Raw genomic sequence first — 17413 nt, 5'->3', positions numbered from 1 at the left:
TTTTCTGGGACGTTAATGGTCTGAATAAATAAAATCTATTTTAATACAGCTTTGTACAAAATTCAGATATGTTGATGTAAAATGTTTACATATTCAGAAAAACTGCTCTCTGTATTTGGAGAGTCGACGTTATTCTGTTGCTGTTTCTTTAAAAAATTCTAATTCATTTTAATACATTTCTATGAATAAAACATATTTGCTTTCTCTCCAGGAGTGATCAGACATCAGACATGATTGCTACCACTCTCATATGCAGTACATAGCCATGTATAGTTTGAAGCTAGCCTTGCTTGTCATAATGACTGGAAACAGGGGGAAATGGCTACGGCTAGCAAGCTTCTGTTTAAAGTCAGTCTCCAGTGTGTCGGCTAGAGTGAATCAGGTGTCCTAACCAGTCAAACTCAACCGTACAGCAGTTGTGTGCCGGCTCATGCTCGGTATTTTACTGCCAGAGAGAAAGTAAAATAAGTGGAAATGAAAGTGCCTGCTGATGTCTTCATCACACACATGGAATGGACAAAATGATCAAAGTCAAGAAATAAAGTGTCATAGATGAGGCTTGTAATAAGGTGGCAAACCCAATTAGATATTCTAAAATCAACATGATCTCCAAAACCTGTTCGTAAAAATGTGCTAGTGCATGGTGCTGGGAGTGCCGTTGCTACACTACAGTCAGCAGCCGCTGCTGTAAGTGTCACATTATGAGTTTGTGTGGGGAGGAGGAGAAGGAGGAGGAGGAGGAGGAGGAAGAGGAGGAGAGAGAGGTTCTGTATGTTACGTGTCTTCCACTATGCTCACAAAAGGGTATCTTAGACAAGTACGCAGCCCGTCCCAACGAGCAGAATCAGTGTCAACCAAACCAACATTTGTTGGAATACCAACGTGATCTCCAAAACCTGTTCGTAAAAATGTATACGAAAATCTTGAACATACAAATTCGTAACAATACATACAAACTGCCGCTTGAGTGAACAACATGGCGGACCATGTCGGATTCTTGAGTGAATGTCTCTCCGCCATGTTGGATTTTTTGAGGGGGTTAGGGTTAGTATTGTATCTTTACAATTTAACATTGATTTCTCGTTAAAAATGCAATCATAACACCTTTATTTTACATCGTTAGACTTCACAAAGTGTGTTTACGAGGCGCAGGTCCCCATTCACTTTGAATAGGGTGACGTCATCAGTTGCAGTGCGTATTTATGTAGTATGTATCACTACGAATTTGTATGTTCAAGATTTTCGTATACAATTTTCCGAACAGGTTTTGGAGATCAGGCTGTCTAAAATGTAAGAAACACGTTCACATTTGGGAAATGTTTTATCTTATGTTATTGTTTCTTCATAGAACTTGTTGCTATATCAACGAACAAGGAGTCAAATATTAACTGAACATTGTTTGATGCTACCTCGTCCCTGAACTATATACTACTATATGAACTATATAGTTTACAATCTGTAGTTGTAGTTGCTAATCTATACAGTGCAAAACATGTTATAAAAAAAACACTGTTCTCAATTTACAAACACACTGTCAGGGTAATGCTGTCAACATTGTAGAAATTCACTATGCAGGGACTTTACCTTAAATAAATGATCTATTTGAGATTGCAGCCCATTAATCATGATAGTGGTCCACCTTTTACACTCAAGCCTTTCCTGGGGGGCCGTTAGGATCTGAATAGAAAGGTTAGTGTACTACAGTGAGCTGAGGTTGGCCCCGATTGATCAGATGCTGGTCATCCATCGCTTGGTGATAGATGGAATAGTCCTGCTGGGGTGGTCCTGAGCCCCGACCTTTTTGATCAACGTTTCCTCTGGGGGTTTGATAGACACTGCTCAGAGAGGGAGAATACCCACTCATTAAAATAAAACCGCATGCTTGTCACCTCACTCTAGAAAGTTAAACAACTCAACGTTGCCTTTTTGCAAATAAAAGGAAGATCCTGAAACAGAGGCTTGGAGTTATTCCAAAACTCAACACCTCTTGGTGGCTTCATTGGGCGAGTGTTTCCGGGTGAAGTGGGAATCAGGGCAGAAAAAAAACACACTGACAAGCACAAGAATACATTTCGCCCAGCAAGTAGCCTCACTCTGTTTTTTGTGGGAGGCACATTTCTATCAGTGATGAATAAACTCTGCCACAAAGTGAGGGGTCTGTCTGAAACAGACTGTTGGGCTATTTTATATTGACCATTTATTTTGTATAGCCCCAAATCACAAATTTGCCTCAGAGGGCTTTACAGTTTCTACACATGCAATGTCCTCTGTCCACAAACCATCCTTTTGGCACAGGAAAACCACTATCATATACAACGCGATCAGATGTAACCGCCGTCAGATATTAAGACCATCACATATAACAACCATCAGAACCACCACTCTGTGTTTCGTGATGTGCATTAACGTTCACAGTAATAGTAATGTGACTAATAGTGTTGGAAGCCATACGTGTCAGCAGGGCCATGGCAGTAAGCAGGACCAGGGTCCAGATATAACCCTGATCCATGGAAAACTGTGAGACGAGAAAGCAAGAAAACGCCTGGCAAGAAGCTAAAAGCTGAAAGACCAGCGTGATGCATTTGTGCGTGGGCTGTGGAGGAGCTGTGTATTACGCCAGCATACCAGGCGGTCGTTACGTATTGATAAGACAGGGATGGGATGAGGTAAACAACACATTGAAGATGACTATACCCTATTTCAAAGCTTTGAACTAGGTAAATGCTTCCATAATTTTAAAGATAGTATACAAATTGTGTAAAAGTGCAGGGATGGCTTTTTGTTCTTGGGTGGCTGTGTTGCGGGTCATTTTGGATGGCATAGATGATGCTGCTGGTTAAATACGACCCAGCTGGAAGGAACTCCTTGGCTCCCTCCTTCTCTTCCTGCCTGTCTGAGAGAACACATGCTCCATTGTGCCTCTTTAGCTCGCCCTGACAACAGGAGGAATGTGTTCATGCAAGAGTGCATTTCTGCATGCGCGCCATGTTGCAATGCAGCCGCTTCCTTTGACGCTTTAAGCTTTGCGTACATATGTTTGTGTGTTTAAAAAAAAGAAAAATGTTATTCTTACCCACGCATTTTTTGTGCGTGAGTACATGTGTTTATTATGTGATGCCATAGAAGTCAGCGGATCTTCGACCCTAAGATGTGGCAAAAGCTTTGCGTTTGCATAAGTCTCCTCTCTGTATGTGTTTACATGGAACCATGTTTTTTTTTCCACACATTAATGCAGCAGGAGGCAATTCCAAGCTTCGATTGTGCACCATTACGAAAATGCCAGCTCCATTTTTGTGGCCTTTTGCAGGAAAAGGCTTTTACCGTTCGGCCCACTGGGCTAAGTGGGAGCAGGCCTATCGCAACTGCCTTCCACTGCATTTGGCTTGTCTGTAATGGCAGACAGCGTCGTCCTGGCCCGGGCATTAGCCTAATGCATAGAGGCGAGCGGGATCGCTGAGCGCACCCATTTCCATTTTAATGGCGGCCATCTAGAGGTTAATTCGGATATGATGCGGTCAAGGCGTGCATATGCGCTGACACGTCAACAGACAAATAGTGGTGCTGAGAGGCTCTGTGGGGCGGAAGGGTTTATCTTGCCACCAGAGTGGCAGTTAGTGGTACAAAAACACAGACGCGCACACAGTCAACCCCAAAACAAAAACAGCTTGTTGTCAGTAGTTTACTGATGGGGTATTTTATAAGTGATAGCTTTGTTACTCGATAAACCCCAAGTGACGCGCGCTCATTTGGTTTGAGATGATTTGCTGTTGGCTCCAATGGGATGTTCATTATGTTTAGGCCCCGGTGGAACACACGTATGGACGTTCCATGGTTTCTCTGGAGAATAGGGGAGAAAGCTGAACTGTTTATCTTAGCTGTATAATGGGAGAGACTGTGCAAAGATAGTTCATGGTCCAATTTAATGGATGAGTGCAGTGTTCTTGACACCAAGGTTTCCTTAGATGTGCTAGCATAGTAATTTCCTGTAGCATGGATTTGTACTTATATATAATATTTCCTCACGGTTTCCAAGCCGGATCTTAATATTTACTACAAATGTCATAGACACACTTGATAATGAATTTGATAAATAAAATATAGAAAAGATCGTTGTCCATGAAGCAGATTTGCAGCTTTATATTACTGTTTGTGTCTTAATGGTATTATGTGACTGTGATTATGGGATTATGTTTGCCATCAAGAAATGTCCTCCCCTTGAGGGGTGCTGTAGCTTTAACGTCTCTCAGCCGAGGAGTTGCATACAGATATGTGATATGGCCACACGGGGTATAGGGATGACACACATGTGCAGTCAACTGATCACATCCACGCGCAGACGTGCGTCTCACTCTACAAACAAAATACAAACTGATTAAGCATGGACCTCTAAACTCGCTAACATGGCAGATAAGCGCTATCTTGCTGTGAAAGTTACTCTGGCTGTCTGTGACCCTCAGCAAAGAAGGGCAACAAGATGCAGTAAATAGCTTAAAAACGCCGCTCCCCCATACCGTATCTCTCCCATTGGCTGTAGCTCCTCCTCTTGGCGCCATTCTGACATAGTCTTTTATGAAGTATTTTCATTCCTTCCTCTTTTTTTGCCTTTCTGCTGGTATTTCTTACCCCGGTGGGTTTGTCCCTCACCTCGCCGCTGCCGCTATTATTTCGCAGGTCAAGTCCTCCATATCTATTTTCTCATACGTCCACACATTCAGTCACCTAGTCAGTCTACTTCGTGTCTGACTGCCCCCGTTGCCCTCATTCTATCGCCCTGCTTTGGTCTCTCCTTGCTCCTTCCTCCCGCTCTGAGGGTTTGCTGTCCTGCCGGAGTACAGCACAGTGACCATCGATTCATCAAAGTGTCACGGCGCACTGCCGCAGCTCTGTATGCCTGCTACTAAACAACTGCCCCCCCACGACCACACACACACCTGGAGTGCTGCCCCGGCAAGGTCATACCTCTCCCCTGTACACCCATTTGGCAGCGTGCACACTGGAGTTTGTTAGAGCCAAGCAGCCGACAACATATCTGTTGAACATCCACAGATATCGAGCATAGTGAACGGTCCGGTACAAGCTAAGAGCTGCTGAGAGATAAAACAGATTATCCACCAGAACCAGTAAACCAGCATATTTTATATATCATACTTTACCGGGGGGGTCTACCGGGCTGAAACAGCATGGCCAGCAGTCTGTTTATAGGGTCTTTATGGGGTGTCAGTAGGTCAACTCCAGGACGGGCACTTTGCTACAGATTTATAGTGAGGAGCTGCAAAACGGGTCACCGGCTACCAACAAACAATTTTCATAATGAACCCCCGGCAAGGCTTTAATTATTCAACACAAGCCCAAAGTGAAGGATCGACTTGACCGAAGGCAGAGTGTTTTCAAAGTACTCAACGTACCTCGGTTTACCTCAACCACAGTTCTGAGAAAAATATCTGTCCAAACTTCCCTGTTATTAATATGTCAAGCCAACTTAACGTTGTTAATCGGTTCTTGATGCCCTAAAAATTAACTTGGACGTGTCTGCTTTGTGTCCAATTTAATTCTGACCATCTATTTTGCAGCATGAATTAAATCTTTTTGGCGGCAGCCAGGAGAGCAGGCTCTTAAAAAGCATTATCTCAATCTTTGTGTGCGTCATTATTGATTTAATAGTTTGGTCACTTGCCACGGATGGCCACACTTCAAAGTTGCATTTGGTCGAGCTCTGTTAGACTCAGTATACTTATTACATATACAATGCCCGCTTTTTCGCCTGGTTGATCATATGTCAGTATGTATTGCATCTACACCATCGTTCCTTTGTCCTAGCAAGTTAATAACAATTAATTTACTTTTGGTGTTGTTTTGGTAATCTATCCCAGCCCACACATTCTAACTCATTACATATGTACATGCAGTTCCACCATGACCCCTATCAAGCTCTGACATTAGCAGCTGTAAGAGCCATTGATTGGCATTTGTCTCATGGAGGCCTGATAATGAAGGAGATGATGAGGAGATTATTGACTAGGCTTTAGACATAGTAATCAGGTGGGAATGGTGGATATGGAGGTTTTACCTAGATATTAGTATTGACCTGAAAGTAATTGGGAGGCTGGATGCTCTGATGCTGGAACTATTTAAAGGCGTTGATGAAATATCTGATGCTGACAGCTTTCACTTTGATCTTTTTTTTTGTTCTTCTCTCCTGGTGCTGGTTGAACACGAGGACTGAAAGAAGGCACGCATATAGGTCATGGTTGTTACTGTTCACGCCTCATTTTAAACTATTTTATTTGTGTTCCACATTCTTTTTCCAAGTGGTCACATAACACTTGCTGATCTCAAAAACTAACAATGAGCTCAACTCATATTGCAACAATATAGAGCTTGTTAAAGGGTAATGAAATGGGATTCAAATGCACAAATATTAGCATTTCGTGGCGAGATCAAGTGTCTGTGAAGGGCTGAAAAGTGACAGGCGAAAGTGGGGCCCTGCTTCTTTTGGGTGTGGATCGGTGGGCATGAGGACCGGGGATGCTGCTGTCACGCCGCTCCTACTGATTCCACAGAGACAGTCTGGATATTTACCTCGTGACACGGTCGCCCCCCTTTTCCCCCAACCAAGGAACCATTTTGTGACCCTGTCTGGCTTTGCTGCCTGAGGAAAAAAGCGCTAATATTGGTTGTGTTTGTTTGGGTGGGTTTGTGTGTGTCAGCTAGTTTTTTTTTTTTCAGGGGCATTTTAGAGTTCATAAACACCGTGATGTGGCATTTTCCTGCTGCACAGTTAAAAAATATGTTTTATTTATTGTGGTTGATCGTAAGACTGAGAGGAGGGAATATTGCCCACTTTCTTTTGTTTTTTTCTTAATATGTGGTGGCTTACCTGCAAATCCCTGCTGGGTTTTCACACGTTTCAGAGTGAACATTTGAACAGATTTTTGGGCTGAGGGATTTCTCTTCCCATTAGAGAGCGCATAAGAAGTAGCACATAATCTGTATATTTTTCACAAGTATTGAATACGGAATACACATCCCCCCCTGGAAGGATTTACATGTTTTGAAGCTGCAGTGGGTTTAGTCAAGATTCTTATGATTTTTGCCTTATTGCCTTCAGGTAGCTCATTTAGTTACATTTATTCATTCAAGGCCTTACTTCTTTAAGAGCATGGATGCACACATACAAAACATAAATCATATCTACTGCAAGTGTTTGCATTGTTGGGTAATGTGGGTTATGCAGATAACAGATGTCCTCCAATTATACTCTTCTAATTACATTTTAATCGGGCTTCATTATTGTTCAGGTTTGTGGCCGAGGCAAACAAAGAGGGGAATATACATAACTTGTATAAATAGCATGTATTCTTGCATGTTATTGTAATTCTGTCCCCTTATAAAGATATTAATTCATGCAGGGTCACGTTGTGTTTTTTTCTGCAAGGGGAAAACTAATTCTGAACATGTTACATTACTGCTGTAGTTTAAAAGTTACGCAAAAGGCTACTTATATGTTTGATGATTGTTCATTGTTTTCACATATTATTCTGTTGTCACTCTGCCACTGACAGCTGACTGCCTATAACGTACAGCTTTTTTTATTGGAGGATATAACCTGTAATTGAGTGTGTCATTTTTTTACATCAACACTGACAACCAGCTTCAGGGATTGATTACAACCCATGGCTCACAATCCACCCCAAGCTCAGTTCTAATGCATGGCAGCATTCACAATTCGAATTTAAGTTTGAGTGGCTGTTGATGAAAAGACAGAATGAGTCAAATGAATGTAGTACTCATGCTTCCTCTCCTGTCCTCTCATCTCCCCCTCTCTGACTATGTCATATATTGGGACCTATCATTAATGCGTCGAGAGGGTTGATGAGTGAACGAGTGGGTGACGATGGAGGTGGTACAGGTGGGGAAAGATGGGTGTAAGTGAGCCATTTAGCACTGTTAGAATAATGGCTGTGGCCGTACGCTGTGGTTGATAATGGATGCTGCAGCAATTGGTGCTGTTTGACTGTGAATGTGCAATGAAATGTGGGTGTGGATTTATATCATTTCTATTATTTGATGCAGAGCTGTGTCTTTTATTTGGTTTGGGACACACTATAAATACTTTCTGCACTCCGCCAGGACTTCCAACACGCCTGACACCCTCTTAATAACTGCCTGTTTCTTCTTCTCTTTGCAGCTCAGAACTGCAGCTACACACTACACAGTCCCAATGGGACGATAGAAAGCCCCGGCTACCCTTACGGTTACCCCAACTATGCCAACTGCACATGGGTGATCGTGGCGGCGGAGCACAACCGGATACAGCTGGTGTTTCAAGGGTTCGCCCTGGAGGAGGACTTTGACATCTTGTCTGTATACGACGGACCTCCCAGCCCGGGGAACCTTCGGACAAGGTAAAGACCTTTTTGCATTGAGTGTTATAGCATTATTTTAGATAATAATCACCAAGATGAAAAAATATCAGGAATCACTGGTTCCAGTAAAAAGCCAAGAAAAGTGAGCACTTGTGCGCGAGTGACGGTTGGACAGGTTTCAAACATCCATCACACTTTCTAACTGTGTCCCATACGTACAGAAGCTGAGCGAGCACACAGTTTAGCCTTAATGGGGACATTTTAGGTTCACTCAATTTCAGGTTTTATCTCTATACAGTTATTGCTAATCTGACTTAATTTCTTGCTGACCAACTCCCTCCCATCATGTTCTGTTGAAATGAGGTCACGGTTCTCCCGACTCATATTGATTACTGTAGGGAGCTCTTGTAATAAAACAGTTTGCCAAAACCATTCAATTAAGACCCAACTCGTGTTGAACTAAAATGTGCTCTGAGTTATTCTGACATGAATGTGATGATAAACCAGACTGACGGCTGGAATAGACGCAGCGGTGTAATTCAAACTGTTATCATACATGCATTTAGAGGCGGTTGAAGAAGATCATTCGGTGACTAAAACCAGGGAGAAGCTTCTGACACTGTGACAGCACCGAAAGTTGTTCACTCACTATTGGTACATTGTGTGCTTCAGAGTTATACGAGCAAAAATGAAATTAAAGCGCTTTTATGTGTAAAGGCTCATACAAAACAATTTCTGAGTCCACAGTTCTATCCTCGACATTCAATTCACCAGACTCAGACAGCACTGAGCTGTACTTACATACTGAAATACGCTCGCTGAGTTCAAACATATCCATCCATTTTCAAGTGAATACCGTTCACCGCCTGAATGGCCATCTAAAGAGACAGACTTTTATTTGTAATAGCTGCACATAAAGAGATATCCACAGAGCTGCTACTCACTGACACGTTACAGGCTAACTTAATTAGCAGCCATTTTTGCATCTGATTAGTTGAAGCTACAACAAAGCTGCTTTTAATTCCTGTCGACTTCTGGTCTGAGCTTGTCCTATATATGGGGTAAATGACGTGTTATTGCAGCCCCTCCAGAGACAGACGAGAGACATATTCATAAGGTCTTTTGTTATTGAGACTGTTTTGAGTCTCTGACGGCCTCCCTCTCCCTCTGTCACCTCTTCTCTAGCCCCTCTATTGCGATTCTCACTCGGCGCCAGAGGTGCTTCCACTGCATCTCCCTGCAGAAAGCGAATGAAAGGGAAAGGAAAATCCATTATGGATTCGTGTTGCGCTGCTCTCCTTCAGCCTTTCTCCTGTTTAGACTGCTGGCCTCTGTTGTATATTGATGCTCCGGCGGGACGGGACGGGACGGGGGGGGGGGGGGGGGGCGCTGCAGTCCACCCTCTCTGTCGAAGAGCTTTGAAAATGAGTGACGAAAAAGAAAAAAGGGGTTTTAGGGTTGTAGGGAGCATAGATCTCCTTGAGATTCTGCTAGTGTAGTATTTTACCAGAGTTCCTCTCTTTTCAAAGGAGGTATTTTTTCTTTGCATTGTGCGTGAGGGAGTTTGCTGATGCTGGAAATGGTCTCAGGAGGGAGCTCTCACCTGCCAACAGCAGCCTGTCAGGACTTACATGTATGTTTACATGTCCTGCATGCCGCTTTTGCTGAATTGGATCAGCCTTTCATGTCGTATTCATTTCATATATGTATATATATATACATACAAATATTAGGGCTGTAAACACCTTAATCTATGTGATTAATGTAGCCGAGATTAATGCAACAAAATATTTTAACGTAGTTAATGTATGTTTGTTTACTTCCGGTCCCTGAAGTGTAGGACTGGGCAGTATGCCGGTTTAAACAGGATACCGGCGTTATGCCACAACAACTGAGGTTGCTCCTTGGCAGGCGGCAGAATATATTTTGCACATGGTCTGCAGAGGACAAACTCTACTGAGAGCAAAGTGCACGAGGACACCAGGAAGAGTCGCAACATGTTCCACCTGGTGGAATTCTGCCTCCAAGAAGATCAAATGTGTGTAGTTCTGTGTTTAAAATAAGATTAATAATGAATCAGTGTCTAAAATGCACACTTTCTAAAGTGATTACTCATTATTTTAATTTAATTAAGATTTAGTCTTTAGAAGACAAACAACCACTCGTTAAAAACAACATTGTAACAACAACAACTGTTGTAATTGAGATTAATGAACTTCCAAATGGGTGATTAATTAGTTAATTTTTTAAAAATCTATTGACTAATAAATAAAAAAGTTTGTAAAGACTTTCCTTTGGAGAACCACTGTGAGGGATGCAGGTTGACAAGTGGTACTTCAGCCTCGTGGCGATAAGATCATTCCAGTTTGCAGTGGGTACAAATAGCTTCGCTTTTATCGACTACGCCGTCTGGGAGATGGTTTTGTTTCAAAATAGAGAAACGGAGCATGTATATGTCTTTATCCACGTCCCGAATAGCCAGCTCAAGCTAGTCTGTATTTGATTGCTGTGAATTAGGCGTTTAATAGTAAGCAATAGTGTAGTGGTTATGCGGTTGAGTTCTTCTTGCTCCCTGACTGTTGTGGAAGCTATAATTGAGTATTAAATTGAATTGCAACAAAATGTCAGGGTTAAGTTGTTAATACATCCAGCAAAAAAAGTATCTCTTGGCCATGTGGTGTTATGCTAAAATGTAACTGCTTTGTCACAACAGCATATTAGCGTTTGTCTTATTTTATTTAACTAGCTGTTCCCTGTCATTGAGCCAATAAGCTGAAATGTATTTAAGTTACTCCCGGACATGAGATCCATGTGAACGTTGTTCTCAACCTCTCGGCAATGAAGGAATTTCCTGTTTTAAGTGTTTTGTTCCTGTTTAGCACTTCATCAAGACGTTGTGTTAGGGACTTTGATGCACATACAGAGACACACGCGTGAGACATTTGCATTTAAAAGATTGTTGAATACAATTATATATTGTGTGGAAACCGTACAGATTATAGATATTTCCAGTGCTGTTAAATGAGTGAGATCAAATATATCAACATTTTCTGTCAAGTCAGTCAGTAAGTAATTTTAGTTTCCAATTGTTGATGCATTTGTTTTCTTTTGGAATGTCACAATGGTCAGCAATTGTTTTTGATATATTAAAAGGATTACCCGGTTGGAGTAAGATTAACTTCCTCCTAGACACCAGTAAGCCTGCTGCAAACGGGGCCTGTACTGTCAGAAAGTCTTCTCATGACTAAAGCGAGACACTGAGCCTCCACCAGCTCACTCACTCTCACTCTGCTTGAGAGCGCGCATTTCTTACTTGTAAAAAAAAACCACAATCTTTTTCTTTTATTTTGTGTCACATTTCACCTGGCAACTGCCAATTGGGAAACGCTGAGTACATTTCAGCAGAGGGAAAAGCTGCTGGAGTGTGTGCGAAGGCATCCGTCTTCACACGCCTTCCTCTCAGTGATGGAGTGATGGAACAGAAGGACTTGATGCCTGGCAGTCCGTCCGGGGAGGGCGGGGAAAGTCTGTGAGAGAGGGAGGAGAGGGGTGGGGGGGGCGTGAAGGGGACAGATTTTCAGCTCACGGGCTCAATAGGACCTAAATAAGGAGCGCTAGTGCATGGTGCTGGGAGTGCCGTTGCTACACTACAGTCAGCAGCCGCTGCTGTGAGTGTCACATTATGAGTTCGTGTGAGGAGGAGGAGGAGGAGGAGGAGGAAGAGGAGGAAGAGGAGGAGAGAGAGGTTCTGTATGTTACGTGTCTTCAGCTATTCTCACAAAAGAGTATCTTAGACAAGTATGCAGCCCGTCCCAACGAGCGGAATCAGTGTCAACCAAACCAAGGTTTGTTGGAATACCAATGTGATCTCCAAAACCTGTTCGTAAAAACGTATACGAAAATCTTGAACATACAAATTCGTAACACTACATAGGAACTGGCGGTGGTTAACCACGCCCCTTGAGTGAACGTCTCTCTGCCATGTTGGATTTTTTGAGGGGGTAAGGGTTAGTATTCTATTCTTACAAGTTAACATTGATTTCTCGTTAAAAATGCAATCATAACACGTTTATTTTACATGTTTAGACTTCACAAAGTGTGTTTAAGGGGTGCAGGTCCCCGTTCACTTTGAATAGGGTGACGTCATCAGTTGCAGTCCGTATTTATTTTGTATGTATCACTACGAATTTGTATGTTCACGATTTTCGTACACATTTTTACGAACATGTTTTGGAGATCAGGCTGTGGAATACACACAAAGTGAACACCACGCACAAACACACGCTCGTCGTGAAGGCAGTGGCATTTTTTTATAGACATAAGGCTTCAGAGAGGGTGTTGGCTATTTTTGCAAGCGTGGTTCTACAGTGCATTAATTGGTGTGTGTGTGTGTGTGTGTGTGTGTGTGTGTGTGTGTGTGTGTGTGTGTGTGTGTGTGTGGGAGGGAGGGGTCTTATTTACTTGCTTTCATATTGCTGATTCTTGTACTTCAACATTTAAATTTGGGCTCCTGTATTGTTATAATAATCTCTGATTTGCCAACAAAAACATTCCCTAAATCGGATTTGGATGGTTGTTGGTTATTTTATGGTCAGAAAGTTGAATAGGAAAGAGTAATGCTTAAGATATTCAAGTAAATATGTCTACATGGCTGCGTGTTAATGAGTCAAGCCAAAGTCTGCAGCGGGTCAGGGTGAGAGCGGGTCACGTACAACGGGAAACGTGTCCCAGCAGTGAGGGGCGGATTTACTTTCGTACGTGAACACCGAGGTTAACGTGCGTCCTCATCCTGAACGGCGCGCGCTGATGCGTCAACGTGTCGAGAGGAGAACACATCCGAATGAGGAGGTGCGTTTGAATGTTTGCGCGTGAGAATTTATGACTCCCAAGGCTGCACAATTTATTTAGTTTGCGCTGCTCATGTTTGGGCATCTTATTCAACGGCACCGCACGCATGTGGGTACACGCGGCTGTGTGCAGGCAGACGCATTCATACACAAACGCAAACACACACACACACACACACTGTAGGATTTATGGTCCCTTTGAGTCTGGGTTGTTAATGGAGAGACTGCCACTTATCAACGCCAGCTCCAACGACAGTCTGATAAAAACAGGAGGAAGAGTGATAGTTTGTTTTTCATCAACTCATGCTGCGAAAAAAGTGAAACGATGTTGCGATTTATGGAATCAACTCACCTGTGAGGCAGAATTACTACGCCCTGCAACACCCGGATTAGAGAAATAATCAACCAGATGGCTTTGAATTTATATGCCAAATCCTGTGTATCACTCATTGTGTGTATTGCTTATTGACATCCCGCCATCCCCGGGCCTATCAGTGTTCTTAACAGGATACACTTTGCAAGCAGCATGAAATGAAATGTCGTCCTGCCCAGATAAGAGATTGAATATGCAGCACACCCAGTATGAAATATGTCTCATTTCTTCATTGCGACACCCGTGAGTCAAAAGAATGCGGCAAATGTTTTGGGGGCGAGTCTGTTGGGCCGCTTAAAGCTTTGGGGATGAAAACTTCATCACTTCAGTCACTAAAAATAAACTTACGATACACCCATGTAGTGCTGTCTGCTAATATTTTATGTCCTCAAAAATCCAAAGGAAATATAGTACACACGTCTTGGCCTTCTGCAGCTTAAAACATATTATGAAGCTTTTTACTCAATAATATTATGAGAAAGTGTGTCATGTAAAAAGAGAAACAAGCTAAATTCATTCAAACTATCTTAATGAGCCCATGCCAGCAGAAGATGATCCCCACATGAAGCAGATTTCAACTTCAGACAATAAATATTGATTTGAAGCTGCCTTATTTCGAAAAATGTAGTTTTCTACAGGTCATATAATAAAAACATAGAAACTTTAAACCGCTGATGTCCAATACTTTTAACATGTATGATAGCTGATTGGCAAAGACAAAGATGAAGGACATGCATGATGTCCTTTTGTTTCCAATCTTTTTGGATTGATCAGTCAATAATTCTCAGATGAAAAATGGGTCCACTGTTCCTCTAAACCAAATGTACAGGAGTCACAGTTTTAGTCCAGCTGTGCGTAAATGGAACACCATGTCCATTTTTTCACATTTTTCCAATTCATCTATCTGGAGCTTGGTGCAATTCAGATAATTACAACTTTACAAATCCTTCAAAACCTGTTTTGAAATAGAATCACATGACTGCAAATCAACGGTGATTAAACGGTTTGGACGATGCCTGACAGTTGAAAGTTACTTCACACATTGAGTGTTTAGCAAAAGAGACAAATATTCAGCTCTGCCACATCATTCTATGTCTGCTGTTTTTCTTCATAGGCAATGATACCCATGCAGTTGTTTAACTAACTAACTAAGCCAAAGCATCCGTGTTCTGTAGTTTAAAGAAAAATCATAATCGTGGCCAAAACAATATTTGGCTGAAATTGACAGTTTACCCAAAAAAATCTTGATTTGGCAAACGATTCAAGACTTACAACTTGTGTTACAACAGTGTGAATTGGCTTTTGAACCAATCTTTTTTGTATTTATTTGGCCCCCCAAACAGACTCCCTCTAGGAAAAGAAGGAACAAGTAAAAAAGCAGAAAGGGAGCCGTCAAAAAGGATACGGCTTCATGGTGTTTGCCCCCCTGAACCACACGGCCGAAAACAGGAGAACATTTTCCTTTTAGCTGAATTCGACGGGACTCTGAAGAACAAACGTTGTTTTTGTGCGCCATTTGTTTCCTGGCTTATGCAAATCCCTGGCATATTTTCGTTTGCTTTTGTTGACTTTGCTGTTTTTTTCCCTCCGTGTCGCTGCAGTCAGGTTTTTCTTTCCTTGGTGTCACGCTTTCCTTTTCTTTTCGCTTTCTTTTTCCGTCCCTGGGAGACACGGAGCATAGCAGTCAAATTAGTTATCCAAACACCTTGTGAAATGTGATGATGGATAAAGAACACGCATTGTGCCAATGCACATACATACAGTACGCACTATGCGCGCTGTGTCACGAGGATACGACTGGGATGTAATTACACACTTGTTGCATATGACCAGTTGCTATTTCGTTTATTTAGCTTATTTAGGCTTTGTGAAGTTATCGCTCTATACACAGAGATGAACATGCTGTCACAGATTCTATCATAATTATATATATATATATATATATATATATATATATATAACACAGTGGAGACGTGTTGCGGACTAAAATAGAACATATTTACATTCTCTACATCCAAAAAAGGCATGATTTAGAGGCTGAGTGTTGGTAGATTCTGCAACTAATTCAAGCTGAGACACACACACACGCACACACACACACATACACATACACACACCATTGCTCTCCTCTCCTCCACCTCCGACCTCTCTTTTATCTCGCTGTCTTCTTCCCTCTAATGTTCTTTGATCATCTTTGCCACAGGAATGAAAGAACAGCAACGGTGGAGAGTAAATGGCACTGGTTGTGCGCTCCATCGGTCGCTGTGTGCCTGCTAGCCCCGCTGGCTAATTGTTTCGGGGGTTTATTAGTGGCATCCCATCGCGGAGCAACGGATAAACTAAAGATCACACACACACACACACACTGCGAGATATTGTGAAATTGTCAATATAGACTGGGAGACTCGTTCAACAGTGTAGGTTTTGGGGTCGTCGTGGCACAGTAGAGTGGGTGCGCTGGGAACCGCAAGGTTGGTGGTTTAAGTCCCGGCTGCCCCATGTCTCAAGTTGAAGTGTCCCTGAGCAAGACACCTAACCCCTAATTTCTCCCCGGGCAAAATGTGAAAAAGCCATGGGTGTAAAGTGTAATGTAAGTTGCTTTGGATAAAAGCGTCAGCTAACTGACCTGTAACATAATGTAACTTTTCCTTTCAGTGCATGAATGCTCTGACATGCAGACTTACCGATGGACACAAAAATGAACAGTTTATCCATTACCCGGTTAATGAACAAAACCCTGTGAAGACTTAAATATTAAAACATCTAGATTAAGATCCTATTCTCAAACAATTAGTTAATTTAATTCTGCCACAAGGTATGAGATTTTTTTCAAGCTTTTTCACACCAAATAAAAAAAAAAACTGTCCTTATGGTCCCTGCTTACCACTCGCTTTGCTTACTTGGTGACTCAAGTAGATCTGGTGATTTGCAAGTATGTTGAATGTCAACATTCTGCTGTACGGTCATACGATAGACGGATGAGTCAGAGAGGAAGAAGCAGTTTACATTGAGAAGCCTTGTCTGGTCAAAGAGCGATTGGGTGATTGCTTTACTGATTGATAAACACACATTTTTGTCACGGTGTGGTTCACTTCCTGTCTTATTTTGTAGTTTTCTGCCACTCGTGTCCCCGGGTAACTTCACTTCCTGCCTTGTCTCGTCATCCCCTGTGTTCGTCCAATAGTTTCCACCTGTGTCCAATCACCTGCACCTCCCTTGTGTATTTAAGCCGTGTGTCTCTTGTGTCACTTGTCGCGTCATTGTCTTTCGTCTTGGATCGCCGTAGTTTCTCGCCTGTGTGCTTTTGCCCCCGGTTCCTGTGTTTTTTGACCTTTTGACTATTAAAGTCTTTTGTTTTGGAAAAGTCTGCGTTTGAGTCCTGCCTTCCACCCCGCAATCCCGTGACAATTTTAATCTGAGAAATTCTGGAAAGAAAGCATTTCGCTCAACCGTTACATTAAGTGTACATTAGTGATTTGTTTGTCTGTTCGCGTAGACGGTCACATCTCCATCATGCCACACTCCTCGCAGGGCGACACCCACTCTGTCCGTCACTCATTAAAAAGTGTCTATTGTTGTTAAATAACCTGTTTATTTATCAAGATAATAAACATGTGTTTTAAGGCAGCATCCAGTTGTCTCCCTTAGCACAGCTGTTTAATATTTCAACCACTCACGATGACTCATCGTAGCTCACAATTGCATTGTCTGTTGCACAACGGCGCGGCGTATCCCATGGCTACCGTTTAGCTTTGTCACTTTCACATGGCCGAGAGTGGCACAACGTTGATTTACTTTTATTCTATCTATTATTGTTATCTGCCCGA

At 42.4% G+C, this 17413-nt stretch overlaps 1 protein-coding gene across 1 annotated transcript in view; it reads left to right on the top strand.

Moving 5' to 3' along the window:
* csmd2 (CUB and Sushi multiple domains 2) overlaps positions 1-17413 on the top strand; it is a 174237-nt gene that overhangs the window by 6502 nt on the left and 150322 nt on the right. The window contains exon 2 of the mRNA XM_040188144.2: positions 8189-8405. Coding sequence (XP_040044078.1) covers positions 8189-8405 — 217 coding nt within the window. The remainder of the gene's footprint in view (positions 1-8188; positions 8406-17413) is intronic.

Source organism: Gasterosteus aculeatus, chromosome 10 (genome assembly GCF_964276395.1).
Source record: "Gasterosteus aculeatus chromosome 10, fGasAcu3.hap1.1, whole genome shotgun sequence".
Lineage (NCBI taxonomy): Eukaryota > Metazoa > Chordata > Actinopteri > Perciformes > Gasterosteidae > Gasterosteus > Gasterosteus aculeatus.
Note: the sequence above shows the minus strand (reverse complement) of the source record. Positions and strands in the feature narration are given on the sequence as shown.